The following is a 16676-nucleotide window of genomic DNA, read 5'->3' as shown; positions in this document are numbered from 1 at the left end:
AGCATTTGTTGTAAAGCTGGTTTGGTGGTGCTGAACTCTCTCAGCTTTTGCTTGTCTGTAAAGGTTTTAATTTCTCCATCAAATCTGAATGAGATCCTTGCTGGGTAGAGTAATCTTGGCTGCAGGTTTTTCTCCTTCATCACTTTCAGTATGTCCTGCCACTCCCTTCTGGCTTGTAGGGTTTCTGCTGAGAGATCAGCTGTTAACCTTATGGGGATTCCCTTATGTGTTATTTGTTGTTTTTCCCTTGCTGCTTGTAATATGCTTTCTTTGTATTTAATTTTTGACAGTTTGATTAATATGTGTCTTGGCATATTTCTCCCTGTATTTATCCTGTATGGGACTCTCTGTGCTTCCTGGACTTGATTAACTATTTCCTTTCCCATATTAGGGAAGTTTTCAACTATAATCTCTTCAAATATTTTCTCAGTCCCTTTCTTTTTCTCTTCTTCTTCTGGAACCCCTATAATTCTAATGTTGGTGCATTTAATGTTGTCCCAGAGGTCTCTGAGACTGTCCTCAGTTCTTTTCATTCTTTTTTCTTTATTCTGCTCTGCAGTAGTTATTTCCACTATTTTATCTTCCAGGTCACTTATCTGTTCTTCTGCCTCAGTTATTCTGCTATTGATCCCATCTAGAGTACTTTTAATTTCATTTATTGTGTTGTTCATCATTGCTTGTTTCATCTTTAGTTCTTCTAGGTCCTTGTTAACTGATTCTTGCATTTTGTCCATCCTATCTCCAAGATTTTGGATCATCCTTACTATCATTATTCTGAATTCTTTTTCAGGTAGACTGCCTATTTCCTCCTCATTTGTTAGGTCTGGTACATTTTTATCTTGCTCCTTTATCTGCTGTGTGTTTTTCTGTCTTCTCATTTTGCTTATCTTACTGTGTTTGGGGTCTCCTTTTTTCAGGCTGCAGGTTCGTAGTTCCTGCTGTTTTTGATGTCTGTCTCCAGTGGCTAAGGTTGGTTCAGTGGGTTGTGTAGGCTTCCTGGTGGAGGGGACTAGTGCCTGAGTTGTGGTGGATGAGGCTGGATCTTGTCTCTCTAGTGGGCAGGTTCACGTCTGGTGGTGTGTTTTGGGGTGTCTGTGGCCTTATGATTTTAGGCAGCCTCTCTGCTAATGGGTGGGGTTGTGTTCCTGTTTTGCTAGTTGTTTGGCATAGGTTGTCCAGCGCTGTGGCTTGCTGGTCGTTGAGTGAAGCTGGGTGCTGGTGTTAAGATGGAGGTCTCTGGGAGATTTTCGCCGTTTGATATTATGTGGAGCTGGGAGGTCTCTTGTTGACCAGTGTCCTGAAGTTGGCTCTCCTACCTCAGAGGCAGAGCCCTGCCTCCTGGCTGGAGCACCAAGAGCTTTTCATCCACACGGCTCAGAATAAAAGGGAGAAAGAGTAGAGGGAATTAGTAGAAGTATGAGGAAAGAAAGAAGGAAAGGAGGGTAGGAAGGAAGGAAGAAAGAAAGAAAGAAGCAAAGAAGGAAAGAAGGCAAGAAGGAAAGAAAGGAGGGAGGGAGGGAGGAAGGAAGGAAGGAGGGAAAGAAGGAAAAAAGACAGAAACAAAGAAGATACAGTAAAAATAAAATAAAGTATAATAAAGTTATGGAATTTACAAATTCTTATTTGAAAAAAAAAGGGACGGATAGAACCTTGGGACAAATGTTGGAAGCAAAGCTATTCAGACAAAATCTTACACAGAAGCATACACATACACCCTCACTAAAAGAGGTAAATGGGGGAAAATCATAAATCTTGCTGTCAGAGACCACCTCCTCAATTTGGGATGATTTGTTGTCTAAAGGAGGGAAGGAAGGAAAGAAAGAAAGAAAGAAAGAAAGAAAGAAAGAAAGAAAGAAAGAAAGAAAGAAAGAAGGTAAAGTATAATAACGTTATTAAAATTAAAATTGATTATTAAGAAAAAAATGTTTAAAAAAAAACCATGGACGGATAGAACCCTAGGACAAATGGTGGAAGCAAGACTATACAGACAAGATCTCACACAGAAGCATACACATACACATTCACAAAAAGAGGAAAAGGGAAAAAAATCATAGATCTTGCTCCTAAAGTCCACTTCCTTAATTTGGGATGATTGGTTGTCTATTCAGGTATTCCACAGATGCAGGGTATATCAAGTTGATTGTGGAGCTTTAATCCGCTGCTTCTGAGGCTGCTGGGAGAGATTTCCCTTTCTCTTCTTTGTTCTCACAGCTCCCAGGGGCTCAGCTTTGGATTTGGCCCCGCCTCTGCGTGTAGGTCGCTGGAGGGCGTCTGTTTTTTGCTCAGACAGGAAGGGGTTAAAAGAGCCGCTGATTCGGGGGCTCTGGCGCACTCAGGCCGGCGGGGAGGGAGGGGCACGGAGTGCGGGGCAGGCCTGAGGTGGCAAAGGCCGGAGTGACTTTGCACCAGCCTGAGGCGAGCTGTGCGTTGTCCCGGGGAAGTTGTCCCTGGATCCCGGGAACCTGGCAGTGGCGGGCTGCACAGGCTCCGCGGAAGAGGGGTGTGGAGAGTGACCTGTGCTCGCACAGAGGCCCCTTGGTGGCGGCAGCAGCAGCCTTAGCGTCTCCCGCCCGTCTCTGGGGTTCGCGCTTTTAGCCGCGGCTCGCGCCCGTCTCCGGAGTTCCCTCAAGCAGCGTTCTTAAACCCCTCTCCTCACGCACCAGGAAACAAAGAGGGAAGAAAAAGTCTCTTGCCTCTTCGGCAGGTGCAGACTTTTGCCCGGACTCCCTCCTGGCTAGCCGTGGTGCACTAACCCCTTCAGGCTATGTTCAAGCCTCCAACCCCAGTCCTCTCCCTGCGCTCGAAACCGAAACCCGAGCCTCAGAGCCTCAGCTCGCTGCCCCGCCTGCCCCGGCGGGTGAGCAGACAAGCCTCTCGGGCTGGTGAGTGCCGGTCGGCACCGATCCTCTGTGCGGGAATCTCCCCGCTTTGCCCTCCGCACCCGTTGCTGTGCACTCCTCCGCGGCTTCGAAGCTCCCCCCTCCGCCCCCCGCAGTCTCCGCCCGCGAAGGGGCTTCCTAGTGTGTGGAAACTTTTCCTCCTTCACAGCTCCCTTCCACTGGTGCAGGTGCCGTCCCTATTCTTTTGTCTCTGTTTTTTCTTTTTTTTCTTTTGCCCTACCCAGGTACGTGGGGAGTTTCTTGCCTTTTGGGAGGTCTGAGGTCTTCTGCCAGCGTTCAGTGGGTGTTCTGTAGGAGTTGTTCCACGTGTAGATGTATTTCTGGTGTATCTATGGGGAGGAAGGTGATCTCCGCGTCTTACTCTTCCGCCATCTTCCTTCTCTCATGTTTTAAAAATATCTTTAAACGTTTAGTGTATGATTATTTCAGGTTCTGTGTCTGGGAATTCTAGCATCTGAAGTCTTCGGCGGGTGCTGATTCTCAACGAGAGTAGATTGTTTCCTCATGTGTTTTATATTTTTGTTTTGTGAGTTCATGTTTAGAGAAGGTTCATCTGGGAGAATCTCAATGGGCCTGGATAAAGGACCCATCCTTCTGGAGTGTGTTTTTGTTTGCTTTTGCTGGATTCCTCAGGCCCATTACCAAACTAGGGTCGCCATCACATCAATCCTTTAGCAGGAATTTGACTCCAAACTTATGTAGAGTCAGACCAGCTACAAATGCTCAAGGGAGATGGTTTTTCTTCATTCGCAACACAAGCCAAGGCAGTTTGCTTCTCCCTTTGCCATCGTGCGGTCTTATGTATTGACTGTTTTTTGATGATTGGCTTGCTCCTAGGATAGAGCCCTCTGAGGAGCTCTGCATGGAGGTTTCCCTTTTATCACCTGCCTCACAGGCAGTCAAAGCACCAGCACTGTAATACCTGGAGCCTTGTTTCTGGCTCCTGGGTTTTCTCTCACTTTCTTATAAAGTTAGTATGCATTTAAAAGGTGTTTGTTACACACTGTCCAGCATTTCTAGGTGGTCTGTGGCATGGGCCTGGCGCCTCATGTCTCCTGGAATATTGCCCAGGATGGGAGTCTATAGATGGATTTTGAGGTGGAGAGAGGGAACTGGACAAGTTTCACAAATAAAGGTTCCTGTTCTCTCAATGCATCGGGATGAGATTCCCTGCTATAAACGATGGGAGAAGGATAGGTCCAAGGTTTCCACAGGACTGTAAAAGTTTGTGCCAGCCGTGGGATGGGATGTCGAGAGGTCACTTCAGGGATTGGTTAGCAACAGCCAGGGCTCCATCTCAGTTGACTAGCAAGGTTTCGTTCCCATAGCTGACAAGGAGAGTTAGAAATGTAGGAGATTACAGAAGGAGTGTAATTCTCAATGGAAGCCCCCTTTCCCATCCAATAAGCAAGTCACATCATTGTCCTGTGTGTTCTAGGGGATGTGGGTCTGCCATCCACAGGGATTGGAAGAGAGTAACACTGCACGAGTATGAAACCACAGGGCAATTTCTGCTTAAGGCTCATTTAGTCCAGTTTCATTTTTCTGCCACCTTCCAACTATCTTGATCATGATTCTTGCTCAGCAGTTTCCTGAATGCATTTTATTTCAAAGAAACACCTCCTCGGGAATTCTCTGGAGATCCAGTGGTTAGGATTCTGTGCTTCCACTGCCAGGGGCCCGGGTTCCATGCTCCCTGGTCAGGGAACTAAGATCCCACAAGCCGCGCAGTACAGCCAGAAAGCAAAAAAAAACTGAGCTGCGTGTTAAGGTGGGGGAAGCTGAGAACCCTGCTTTGCCGAGTAAGTTGTGTCGTTTTTGGGTTTTCAGTTCCTGCGATGATTACGTCCTATCCAAACACCACCCTGGCCACTCAGGGTCAGAAGAAGGAAATGAGCTGCACGGCCCATGGCGAGAAGCCTATCATAGTCCGCTGGGAGAAGGAGGACAGAATCATTAACCCCGAAATGGCCCGCTATCTCGTGTCCGTCAAGGAGCTGGGAGAGGAGGTGATTTCCACTCTGCAGGTAAAACATGACAAACATGGCAGATGAGAAGCTACCTTCATGGGCAGAATAAGCCTGTCTTTTCACATAAGTCGGTGCATGTGGGTAGCCAATAGCAAATCAGCTTTTGAAACATCTACGAAGCACTGTCTCTCCCCCTTCCCATAATGGGATTGCTGAGTAGCCTGCCAAAATAGTGCCTTATCATACGTAAAATTGTTAAGAGTAAAATTATTGGGAACATGGCAGGGAACCCAACCGTAATAATAAAAAGAAAGAGAGAAACCGAGTCTTTTAATGACAGTTAATCCTGGCGGAATGACAGCGTATGTTGCGCACATGTTTTAACTTCCTGTAAAAAGAAAAATTAGATGGGTTCTTGGACAAAAAATATTAGAAGGAAAATATTTTGATTCTTGGGGGAAAACCCAACATAAAAAAGTACTGCAGTCTCTTAGAACTTTCAGCACCACTGGCAGTTAGCTGGGTGATTCTTTTAATATGGGGGAGAAACGATGCCGTAGGACACACATGGAAAGAAAAAGTCCTGTGTTTGAAACGCTAATATTGATTCACTCCCAGGGTCCAATCCTGGAGTCCTGGGAGACCAAACCTTTATTGCGGTGTTTATAGATCTGTTTTTTCAGGCAGGGCTGCTTTGAATGCTTTAAAAATCCACTATGAGATTAAAAAAAAAAAAGTATATGGGGAATATATATCAACCTGACCGTGCATCCTACGTTAAATTACACATCCAATTTCACAAGCTGGCAGCTGACGTGGAACGTCTACATTGCCTCTCTCCATCTGCACATTTACAATTGTGCTGAAATAATTTGCTCTCAGGATTGTGTGTCCCTGTGTGTGTGTGTGTGTTTGTGAGTGTGTACATGTGTGTGCTTGGGGCTGGGAGGAGGGTGAGAGTGGAGAGAAGCGTTTTACAGCCAAAAGCCCTTGAGTTGTTCCCTCGCTCCGTTCTACTGGGTAAGACGGATTTCTCTCTGCTTTACGCATAGATTTTGCCAACGGTAAGAGAAGATTCTGGCTTCTTCTCCTGTCACGCTATCAATTCTTATGGGGAGGACCGTGGAATAATTCAGCTCACAGTGCAAGGTAGGATGGACATAGCCTAGGGGGAGAAACACGGCTGTTTCAGGACAGTAAGTGTGTGCCCAGGCTTGGGAACCCGTGTGGCCTCAGCTTGACGTGTCACACTTCCAAGTCCTCGGAAAATTTTGAATCTGTACAAAGTGGGCGCTAAAGCACCATTTTGCAGGTCTCATGATTATGTCAAGATGCAGCCCCAAAACACAGGGAACAAAGTTTGTAAAGGAATTGGGTTTGGATGACTGGGCAGCCCTGATAGTGTGCCTTTCTTGCTCAATTTTAGGGATCCTTATACTAGACGATCCGAATGAAAGTTTAATATCTGGGGCCAAAATAGTTTTTGAGTTAATAGATCCCAAGCCAGACCAGAAGAGTGACACTGAAATCTCCCATGTTTGGTCCAGCTTTACAAGTGCTGTGAAAACTGGCAGATTTGAAAAGTGAAAATTTTCCATCCTCAAAAGGGATTGGGGAAAAAAAATACTTCCAGGTAAAAAAATCGTCTGCCCATGTCAAATGCTGACAAAGCTTTTGTGAGTCACCCTCAGCTTTTCCACTAGCGTCTGTGCCTGAACAATATCTGAACTGATCCCGGGTTTCCTGTTGACTGCACAGAGCCTCCAGACCCTCCTGAAATTGAGATCAAAGATGTGAAGGCACGTACAATCACCCTCAGGTGGACCATGGGATTTGATGGAAACAGCCCCATCACGGGCTATGACATTGAATGCAAAAATAAATCAGGTAAGTCCTTGATTTCCTCCGACTTCATTTCCACTTCAGAAAGCCCTTTTATTTTTTGCCTTTCTAATGGATTTTACCTGTAAGAAGAACCTGGACTCTGGGAAACTCAGAGGGGGCTCTTTTTACCAGTTTGTCTCTTTCCTTGCACGAAGTACACCCACATTTCCTGGGGTGGGAATGGTTTTCTGTTGAGATGGCTTTGTTGGGTCAGCCCTGCCTCTTTTCTCTTTGAACCAGCAGGACCTCTATGTGATTGCTCCCTGTGGCCACTTTGGCACTGTCACCACCGATGGCCGCATGGGCTGCTGCCGACCCGACCTGGCCCCTGTCATTATTTTTTCTACCTCCCTGGCTTCCCTTTGCTTCCCTCGTGTCCGAATCCCTGAGTACCAGCTGTGTTCAGTGTCTGTGGGCTGAGCCGAGTGGTGGCGGTTTGCGCAGAGGGCCACGTCTTCTCCAGATGGGCTCTGACCCTGCAGGGCCCTCCTGGATGTGCAGGGACAGGCCATGGGCCCGAATGTAGGCCAGCACTCCTGTGCTTCCTCTGCGCCAGCAAGTGGCCGGCCCGCAGGGAGCTCGGACATGAAACAGACCCACAGCTGTCAGGACCACGACAGGCCTGCCTGTTGATCGCCTTAAAGTGACAATGACAAGGTCACTTGGAACATTAGGACCCATCAGGCCGAGGGTAGGGTACCACTGCTGTGGCTCCTGGTCTGGACTTTGACACAAAAGAGACGAGGAATTCTAGCAGCATCAGCACGTGAAGGGTTGACAGAGCCACAGAGGCCAGGAAAGTGACCTTGCTTCTCACTCTCCGGGCACCGTGCGTTACTTCAGAGCACCCTGTCGTGACCCACTTAGTATCTTTGGAGCAGACGCTGGAGTAAAAAATTAAGCTGGAGGCAGCTGGAAAGGCAGGTCAGGAGGGAGGAAATGTTTCAGTATGAGTGGGCAGTACGAGCAGGAGAATGTGTGAGACGGGAGTAGGAAACAAGTCCAGAAAAAGCCTAAGGGGTGGGGCTTAAGGAAAGCAACTCATGGTGATGAAAACAACTTGTATCAAACCAAGACTAGAGGTTGCAGCAATAGTGCTTGAGGCTGGTGATAAGTCACAGGCTGGAAATGCGTAAAAAAAGACGTCGGAGGAGGTGAAATGGCTTGGCTTGTTCCCCCGAGCCGCAGCCAGAGACCTGGAAGTGAGGTGATGCTTACATGGGACCTGAGGAAGCCTCCTGAGAGGAGCACAGCAGCTGCAGTCACACTGTCCCCTAGAAATGTGGCAGGTCCACTGCAGGTGGAGGTGAAGGATGCCCCTTGAGCAAGCTGAGGGCAGTGTTGGTCCCAACAGGGATCTTTCAGGAATCAGGACCAACGGGCTTGCCCAGGGTCAAAGGAAGAGAGGAGGCGTTGCCTTCGTTCTAAGCAAATAAGGTCAGGATGGAACCCAAGATTGAGAAGTTCTGAGATCCAGGTCTTGAAGTAAAGGAAGTGCTTCTTAGGTGAGACCAGCATGTTCTCTTGGAGAACAGCCTGGAAACTGATGGCAACAATGAGAACTCAGCAGAAACACAGACATGCATGATGCGGACACTCTGCAGAGTCCTCAGAGGGAGGGACAGACCCCACCAGCCTCTCTGGCTGGGCACTGACCGAAGGACTGTGCGTCTGGGAGCTAGTGCCCACGCAGTCTCTCAGGGGAGCAGCTCGGTGCCTCCCTGTCTTCAGGGCATCAGGCATTTCCAGGTGCCGGTGACGGTCCAATGGTGACGGTCCAGTGGCTCCTCAAAGGGGTTTGCGGCCCAGCCTGTCCTGGCTCAGCTGTGGCCCTGTCTCTTACCAGCTGTACCCACCCCAAACCATCCTCCTCTGTGAGATGGGCTCCCCCAGCATCACTGCGACAAGGGTCCCTCAAAAGCTGCCCTCCTGTTCCTGGACCACACAGTTACTATGGTTACTCCCACCTGATACTTAGACGCCACTCCTCATGTTACCTCCACAGGGACTCATCCCTGGTCCACATTCAAGGCCAGGCCTCCCTCTCATGTGCTCCTACAGTCTCTCCCCTTCCTTTCCTGGCAGGTGTCATCATGCGTGATCACGTATTTAACTCTGTATTTGTTTTTCAAATTTATCAATATTTTCTTTTATTACATCTGGGTTTTGAGTTAAGTTAGAAAAGTTGTTCTCTACCTCTGGCCATAAAATAATTCAGCCTCTTTTCTTCTAGTACTTCATGTTGTTTCTTTCCCTCTCTTTTCAAGATTTAGATCTCCAAGCCATTTGGAGTTTACTCTTCCATATGCTGGGAGAGATGAATCTAGTTTTATCTTTTCCAAAATGGGTCTTCTGTTGCCCCAACATCATTTATTAAAAGGTCCACCTTTGCCCAGTGATTTCAGATGCCACCTCTATCACATACTAACTTCCCATATGTACTTGAGTCTATTTCTGGACTTTCTATTCTACTCCATTGGTTTATCTATTAATGCACCAGTACCAGACCATTTTAATCACAGAGGCTTTATGTCTTAATATCTAATAAGGCCAGTCCACCCTTATAACTTTTCCTTTCCAGTGTTTTCTTAGTTTTCCATATATAACTCTAGGATCAACACGTTTAGCTCCACAAAAGCATGTTTTTGTTATTGTTAATGAGATCACATTAAATTTGTTTATTAGCTTAATGGAGAACTGACATTTTTATGATGTTGTGGGTTTACCTGGTCCATCAAAAAATATGTGAAGTTCTAAGCCCTGGTACTGCACAGTGTGACCTAGTTGGGGAATGGGGTCAGACAGCTGTGACTGATGATATTAACATGTCAGCCCTACCAGACTGGGAGCTCTGTGGGATGCGCTGAGCCCTGCCCAGTTCCCCTGGACCTAGCACAGGCCTAACATGTGTCAGCACTTCACAGATATTTGGTGAATTCTCATTGAGAAGGGAATGCATTTACAACTCACCGTCTGGCACATAGCAAACGTGTAATAAATGCAGCTTTTAGTATTACTCCAGTGTGCACCAAAATGCTTACACGTAAAAGGCCTCTAGGACCATCTGTGTTTGTTTAACTACTTGCTACCCATTCAGGATCCTCAGTGTCTCCCACGTCTCCTGTAAGTTTCCCAAAGGCAGGGACTCTGATTCAGTGCTTCCCCAGCACCTAGCACAGTGCCTGCCACATAAGACGTGCTCAGTAATACTTGTGGCATTTAATTTACGTGCAGTCCAAACCTAAGAATTACGTTTATCGCCAACAGCATTTTCAAATGCGTAACTGATGGGACTGTACAGAATTAAAGCAGGAAGCTCCTTATCTGTGAAGCTGGGGATGGTCAGAATCAAGGGATACATTTCCATCCTTCTACTCCACACACACACACACACACACACACACACACACACACAGTACACACACACACACACACACACAGAGCCAAGCTCATGGCTAAGGCATTCTTGCAGTTCTGGAACCCAGCAGTCTGAGGGTCAGAATGAGCACCACGGGGGTACTTGGGGAAAAGCCCATGGACAGGTAGCCATGGTCTGAGGTCTGCACCAGGACCTCCATCACTTTCAGTTTGAAAGGCCTGGGAGGAAGGAGCGATCAGTAGCAGGCAGGAATCACAGTCACTGCTGTAGGAAAAGTGTTAGCATTTTCATGTGTTAGTTGCTTCCTCAATAAGTTTTGGGTATATAAACAGTACAGCCATAATTTAAGTGAGTGCAATTTATAGGCAGAGTACATAGAAACGGATCCTGCAAGTCACAGCTTAAATGTCACCTCCTCCAGGAAGCCTTCCCTGACTACCCAGTTTATGGCATGCCCTTTCTCTACTCATAGAGCACCCTGTATGCCTTGGAACATTTGGTGACCTTGTGACTGTTTATTTAATAGCTGTCTCCTGTGCTGAGTAGTTGTCCCCCTGAGGGATCTAGTGACCCCTCAGGGTAGGTACTACATCTGAGGAACCCTGTGCTATGTCCTTGCATCACCTACAGTGACCAGTACACATATTAGTCTTGTAAGAAACAGTTTTTTACTGGTTAACTCTCAACCTGAGTTTTAGGCAATGAAATCATCCCCCTAAAAGACGCTTTCTTCCACTTTTTTGTTAATTTGGTAAGAACACAATGTATGACCACATTCCTAGCAAAGTGGGTCCCTGCAAGCGATCCTTCAGGCTATGCTTGACCAACCCCAGCAATGGAAAGTCACCAGCCCGAGAAAGCACGATTCTGCCTCGGGCCAGCCAGGATTATTGGATATTCTTACATTTCTTGCACCTGAGGCCAATGGCCCTCTTCCCACCGCCTAAGCCCTTTTGGCAAATGACATCCCTTCCAGGATATGAAAACAGATGATGCTCCTTAATTTTCCATTTGCCAAGAAAGACAAAACAGCCCAAGTTCCTTTGCTTGTATCTCCAGTGACCATCTCCTGGCCCACTTGCTCTGATCAGGCCCCGTGGCAACAGCCCTGGTGTCATCTGACTGGGCGCAGACGCAAAGGAGCCTTCGCCTCCCTCATTTGGAATGTTCAGCTTTCTCCGTGGAGCCCCAATCCCATGGGTTGCTTTGTCTGCCACATACTAAGACCCTAGTGGCCACTGCTTCTCCTCCAGATGGACACCAAGAACCCCTTTCCATCCCCTTCCAGCACCTTGTCCCCCGTGCACGGCTGGCTGATGCTGTCCGGTGCGTCTACTTCCTTCTCCTCTTGGAAGGCAGGCCGCCTGTCCCCACGTCCCCTCTGGGCTGCCTCTGTCCTTCTCCCCAGGGCCTCACTGACCGGGCCTAGCTCCTTTGCACACCTCCCTTCTCCTCTCTCAGGCCCCCTTCCCCATTTCACCGAGGCTTCTTCTCCATGGAGAGCAAGAAGCAGAAGCGGCTTCCCCTGGGTCCCGATGCCTCCCTGCTCTTGCCCAACACCGCAGGTCTCATCCTTCTCTGAGCTGCCTCTTCATTGCACTTCTTTTGTATAATTTTGTCTCTCAAACTTTGGGCCACCCTCACTCTTTCAGGCCTCTAACGACCCTTCTGCAGATCAAGTTCACCCTCTTACATTTGTCCTTGATGATCTGCCCATCCTCCTGACTCGGGGTGTCTGACGCCCAAGCTGGGCTCACCAGTGAGCACCCAGTACAACCACACCGCTCCTGGGGGCTCCCCCAGTCCTTCCCGTGGGGGATGATTGGGATTTCAGAGGCAGGGAGGCCACTCTGAGCTTCCTCATCCTTTTCACCACTGGTCTCTCCAGGGCACATCATGGAATCCTACCTACTTTTTCATCAGATGCTTCTGACATCTCCTCTCTAAACCAAGGGACGAATCTGACCGTGCACAGCTCTCCCACCCTTAGCTCCTACAAACGCAGAGGACTTAGAATAATTCTTGGCAAAGTTCCCCTCCCTTGCACTTGACCCAGCTCTCTGCATTGATCCTCCTTGCCAGGAAGCCAAGTTAAAAGTTCGTCAGAGGTTTTCATCTAAGCACATGAGACTTCCAGCAGATACCTGGAAAGTTGAAATCCAGTCTCATCCATCAGGCATCCTGCAGAGACTATGTGAAGGTTGTGTGCTGCGGGAAGACGGCCTAGAACGTGGGGAAAACACGGGTGAGGTCAAATCCCAGCCCCACTTCTCACCAGCTCGATAACAGGGTCCGAGTTTCTTGACCTTCACAATGAAAATAAAAACCCCTACTTCACCAGAATGTTGTAAGAACCCAGTCGAATAAAGCAGTCTGTCCAAATGCTAGCTGTGCGTCAGAATGACCCAGAGAGAGAGGTTTTTTAAAGCACGGACTTGGGGGGCACACCCCCCAGAGATTCTGATTGCGTGTGTCTGAAAGCACTGAGACGTCTCTGATGTACCCACAGATTTGGGAACTGCAGAAGTCACCTTTGTAAAATGCCTAGAGCAGCGCCCAGTGAGCAGATGCTACGCCAGCGCCTGAGTTCCCTCTGCTGCTGGCTTTTCTCCGACCGCTGCCTTGACTTCCGCCACAAACCCAGTGTCTGCTCTTCTCCCCAAGGCTGAGCTCCATGGCTCACAGCTCAGATTCCCCTTCCCTCTGACTCCCAGTTGGGGGGCGCAGTGGCAGACACAGAGGACGATTCGGAAGGATCCTGCGGAAGCACTGTTCTGTGTGCACAGCTTCCGTCAGGGGCCCTATTCTGAGGTTTCAGCCCTGTCTACACCCCAGAAACTCTGTTCCTCTCCTTTGGCCCTCCTGGCCCCGATAGGGAGATGCTCACCACTCTTACTAGGTGCCGGGAACCTCAGCATCCCCTGCGAGTCCCTTTAACCCAGCCCACACCACGGTAATGACGCCCAGTAAACGATCTTCTTCATGGTGACTTACAAACCTTCCTCAATGCTACATGTGCTCGCTGTGTCTAGAAACCACCCTCCCCTTCCTTCACTGGGTAAGGAGACCTGTAGTCAGTCCTCACAACCATCTTATTCCTCGCCCTGCTCTCCCCGTCCGTGCTTGCACCCTCCGGCTCTCGGATGTCCAGGCGTTGCCTTTCTGCTTGCGACTTCCTCATCCTAAGAAGTTTCTTTACTTCACCTACGGTGTATTCTTGCTAGTTTTATTCGTATCTCAATCTGCAGTTTCATTTTCCCAAGTGTCAGGATCTCTCTGGGACTGTTTCTAATGTCTGGTGTTGTATTCTCAAGCACACTTCGTTCCTAATCCGTGACCTGCCCGTTTGCACGTCAGCATCTGAGATCAGATGTAGCAGTTTTTTGTCCCTTTCCAGGCTCTTCTCCTGGGTAGCCAGTGCCCTGTTTGTATTCTTCTTTTGATGCCATATCACTTGCTAGAGTGTGTTTGGAGATTTAACTAGGCTTTCTTCTTCTTCATTCAGTTACTTTTAAACACTTCGGGATAACCCATTCTTTCTCTTTCTCAACCTTTTCATCTTTAGCCAAACAATCTACCCTTCAGTCGTGAGTCGTGATCATGGGCATTATCTTTTTCTTTCAAAGTCTAACCATTGCAAGAAAAGAAGCTGAAAACAGAGCCTGTTCTCCAAGGACAACTCACTTCCTGCCTGAGACCCCTGCCTTGGTCACTCCCCACAGGCTATTCACACGACTTGCTTGGCAGGAGGACGATGTGGGCGGTAGCCATCACTACCTCTCTGCAGGCTCTCAGCCACGTCACAGACACACCCTTGGGGAGGATGGCCCGTCTCCATAGCTCAGTCAGTTGCAGAAGCCTCCATAATGGCCTGGGCAGAACCGTCAACGCCTGCAAGTGTCAGGTTCCTCCTGGGGCTGGTGAGCAACTGTCTCTGCATCTTGCAGTCTGGGGTTCCTCTCTGTTGTCTCAAGTGTCTTCTCCAGAAGGCCTGCCTTTCTCTTTGTGGGACAAGAGTCCTATTTATACGAGATTCCATTGGTATGGAATTTCCTCCTGTCATGTGTCCTCTATTGAATCCTATCCTTCTGTTCTTCCACCGTTCATTATTCTGCAGCATCTTCTCTTCTTATGCCAACGTTCTTCCATCTTCAGTCTTCTGTACTCAAATGGTACTTTTGCTTTTAGTCGGAATACTAGTTGTTAGTTTCCATTAGGCTCCATTCCCTGTTACGTGAGAGCACTCAAAGTCATACCTGAAGCTACGTATTCCTTCTGCAAGTCCAGACAACCTCTTGCCCTTATGATGACCCTTGGGCAGAGCAGCTCTCTGAACTTCCATGGTCATCATTAATGTGGAAAGGGAGTGGGGTCATTCCGAGGGCCCAGAGGCCTGTATGTTTGCCATTTATTTATTCATCTATGAAACATGCGTTTATTATTTGTCAGGCTCTGTGTGAGCACTGGGGATGCAGCAGTGAACATGGCCAGCGTGGACCATGCCCTCATGGGACTTAGAATCCAAGAGGGAACACAGACTCTCAGTGAAATTCTTACAAGTGTGATGAGCACAGGGGAGCAAGTGCAAGGGGATCCTGGGGTGGGGTGGGAGGGTGAGAGTATACAAGCATCCTCTCTGCCACCATCTCAGGGGCATCTTGGTTCTTCCACACCCAACATCATATCTTGACCCCCACCCCTGAGCAGCACCTGCCCAAACTCTTTCTGAAATAAGAACCACTTGTTGACGTGCTCATCACGGGTTGAAGCTCTAAAGCCAGCAGGTGCACCACTGTCATGGATTTAATGATAACTCTTTGTATGAGGCATATGCTGCCTTTCAAATTAGCTGTGGTTGAAAAATAATTCCTACAATAAAGGATTGGAGACAAAATGATTTCAAAAATTAGAATTGAGGAGTACGTTTGATAACCAGTATTCATGCTGGAGAGTGAGTGAGATGAGTTTTTATGTATTTTTATGTGTTTCATTTTTACCACTCTCCTTTTGGAGAACAAGGGGTCTGACGTGGCTAAAGGCTTTGCTGGCTTTCAAATACCTTTTAGAACCAGGGATTTTTTTTTCTTTTGGGTGGAAGGTTGTCCCAGCTGTGCTTTCTTTTATTATCTTGTACAATGAGTGCTTGAAAGTAGCTGTTTTTCACTTTACTGGCATGAGCTCCCCCCACTTCTATTTTCCTCTGCGATTTCTGCCAGGAGGTCTGTTGTGTTGCCTTGGACAAAACTCCCTGGACCCAGCTGCCCACAGCCTCCGTCCCCCTCAGTGTGGGTAACGGGTGTGTGGTGTCACACCCCCTCTGACGGCCAGCCCGTGGGAACACTGGCAGCATTGCATTAAGAATTCACTTTGAGTTGTTACTTTTTTTTCTTTTCTTCTTCCTTTTTTGTTTTTTTTTTTAAATTCCTACTTGGGAACTTTCAAAGGCAGAGGGAAAAAACTCACATCTCTATCTCTTCTTTTTTGAAAAACAAAACCCCAAAGACTCCTGGGATTCTGCTCAGAGAACCAAAGATGTTTCCCCTCAGCTGAACTCGGCCACCATCATTGACATCCACCCTTCCTCCACCTACAGCATCCGAATGTACGCCAAGAACCGGATTGGCAAGAGTGAGCCCAGCAACGAGCTGTCCATCACCGCGGACGAGGCAGGTATGTCTGACCGGCAGGGGCCCAGAGGTGGGAGCTGGCCCGCGGGACTCAGGTGGTTAATGCAGGGTCACAGCTTTGATGACTGCTCTCCATAGCTCTGCGCCCCATCAAAAACACAGACGGCTCTCTGCCGCCTACTTTGAAGGCAGTGCTCTTCAAACAGGACCTAGGTCAAGGTTCTCACACCTAAGACTTAAAAGAAAGCCCTATGAGGCTAACAAGCTGGTGAGATTTAAAGAACCACGCTGTTCTTACAATCCCTTTGTCTGGTTGCGTGGAATCCAGATGGGCAGGAGAGCCGTGAGCCTGTGTCTTGCTCAGGTGGCTGTGCAGTCAGGGGACGGGGGGGTCCCTTAACTAGGAAATGGCAAGAATATTCTCTGGGTGGGGAGGGGGGAGACGGAGGCACAGGTTATTTGACTAACTAGAAATATCACTATCTCTGTCATCAAGAGTATCGCACTTTTTTCCCATTACAAAGTATTTCTTATTGTGTTGAAGACATGGAAGGTAGAGATAGGCTTTTTGAAGACAGAACAGCTCACACAATCCTACCACCTGGCGCTACCTATGAATATGTGGATATCACACACTAAATTATTCATCACACACGCACGCGTGCATGCTCACCCACACATGCACACACGGACACACAGGGACCCACACCCTTCAACAGGGAGGTTCACTCATGGTTGCCGGGGGTGGCAATAACCTGTTCGCAGAGGACTGAGCAATTAGGGAGTGGCAGTGCACGCTGCCTGCCAACCCATCTCCTGGCAGGACAGGAGGATGCAAGCTGCCCTAGGGCTTCTCTGGGGAAGGAAAGGTAAGGAACCATGGCCTGGCTCATCCTTTGGGGGCAAAAGAGTGTCT

At 48.2% G+C, this 16676-nt stretch overlaps 1 protein-coding gene across 2 annotated transcripts in view; it reads left to right on the top strand.

Annotated features, from left to right (window-relative positions):
* The window catches only part of DSCAM (DS cell adhesion molecule), a gene marked incomplete at both ends in the record, with an annotated part of 750319 nt that overhangs the window by 593093 nt on the left and 140550 nt on the right, over positions 1-16676 (top strand). For both annotated transcript variants that reach the window (XM_079923135.1, XM_079923136.1), the window contains 4 exons: positions 4731-4927; positions 5923-6019; positions 6629-6757; positions 15636-15803. In XM_079923135.1, the coding sequence (XP_079779261.1) occupies positions 4731-4927; positions 5923-6019; positions 6629-6757; positions 15636-15803 (591 nt within the window). The remainder of the gene's footprint in view (positions 1-4730; positions 4928-5922; positions 6020-6628; positions 6758-15635; positions 15804-16676) is intronic.

The sequence above is a fragment of the Stenella coeruleoalba genome (assembly GCF_951394435.1).
Source record: "Stenella coeruleoalba genome assembly, chromosome: 5".
NCBI classification, from domain to species: Eukaryota; Metazoa; Chordata; class Mammalia; order Artiodactyla; family Delphinidae; genus Stenella; species Stenella coeruleoalba.
The sequence above is the reverse complement of the archived record's forward strand: the minus strand, read 5'-3'. Positions and strand labels throughout refer to the sequence as shown.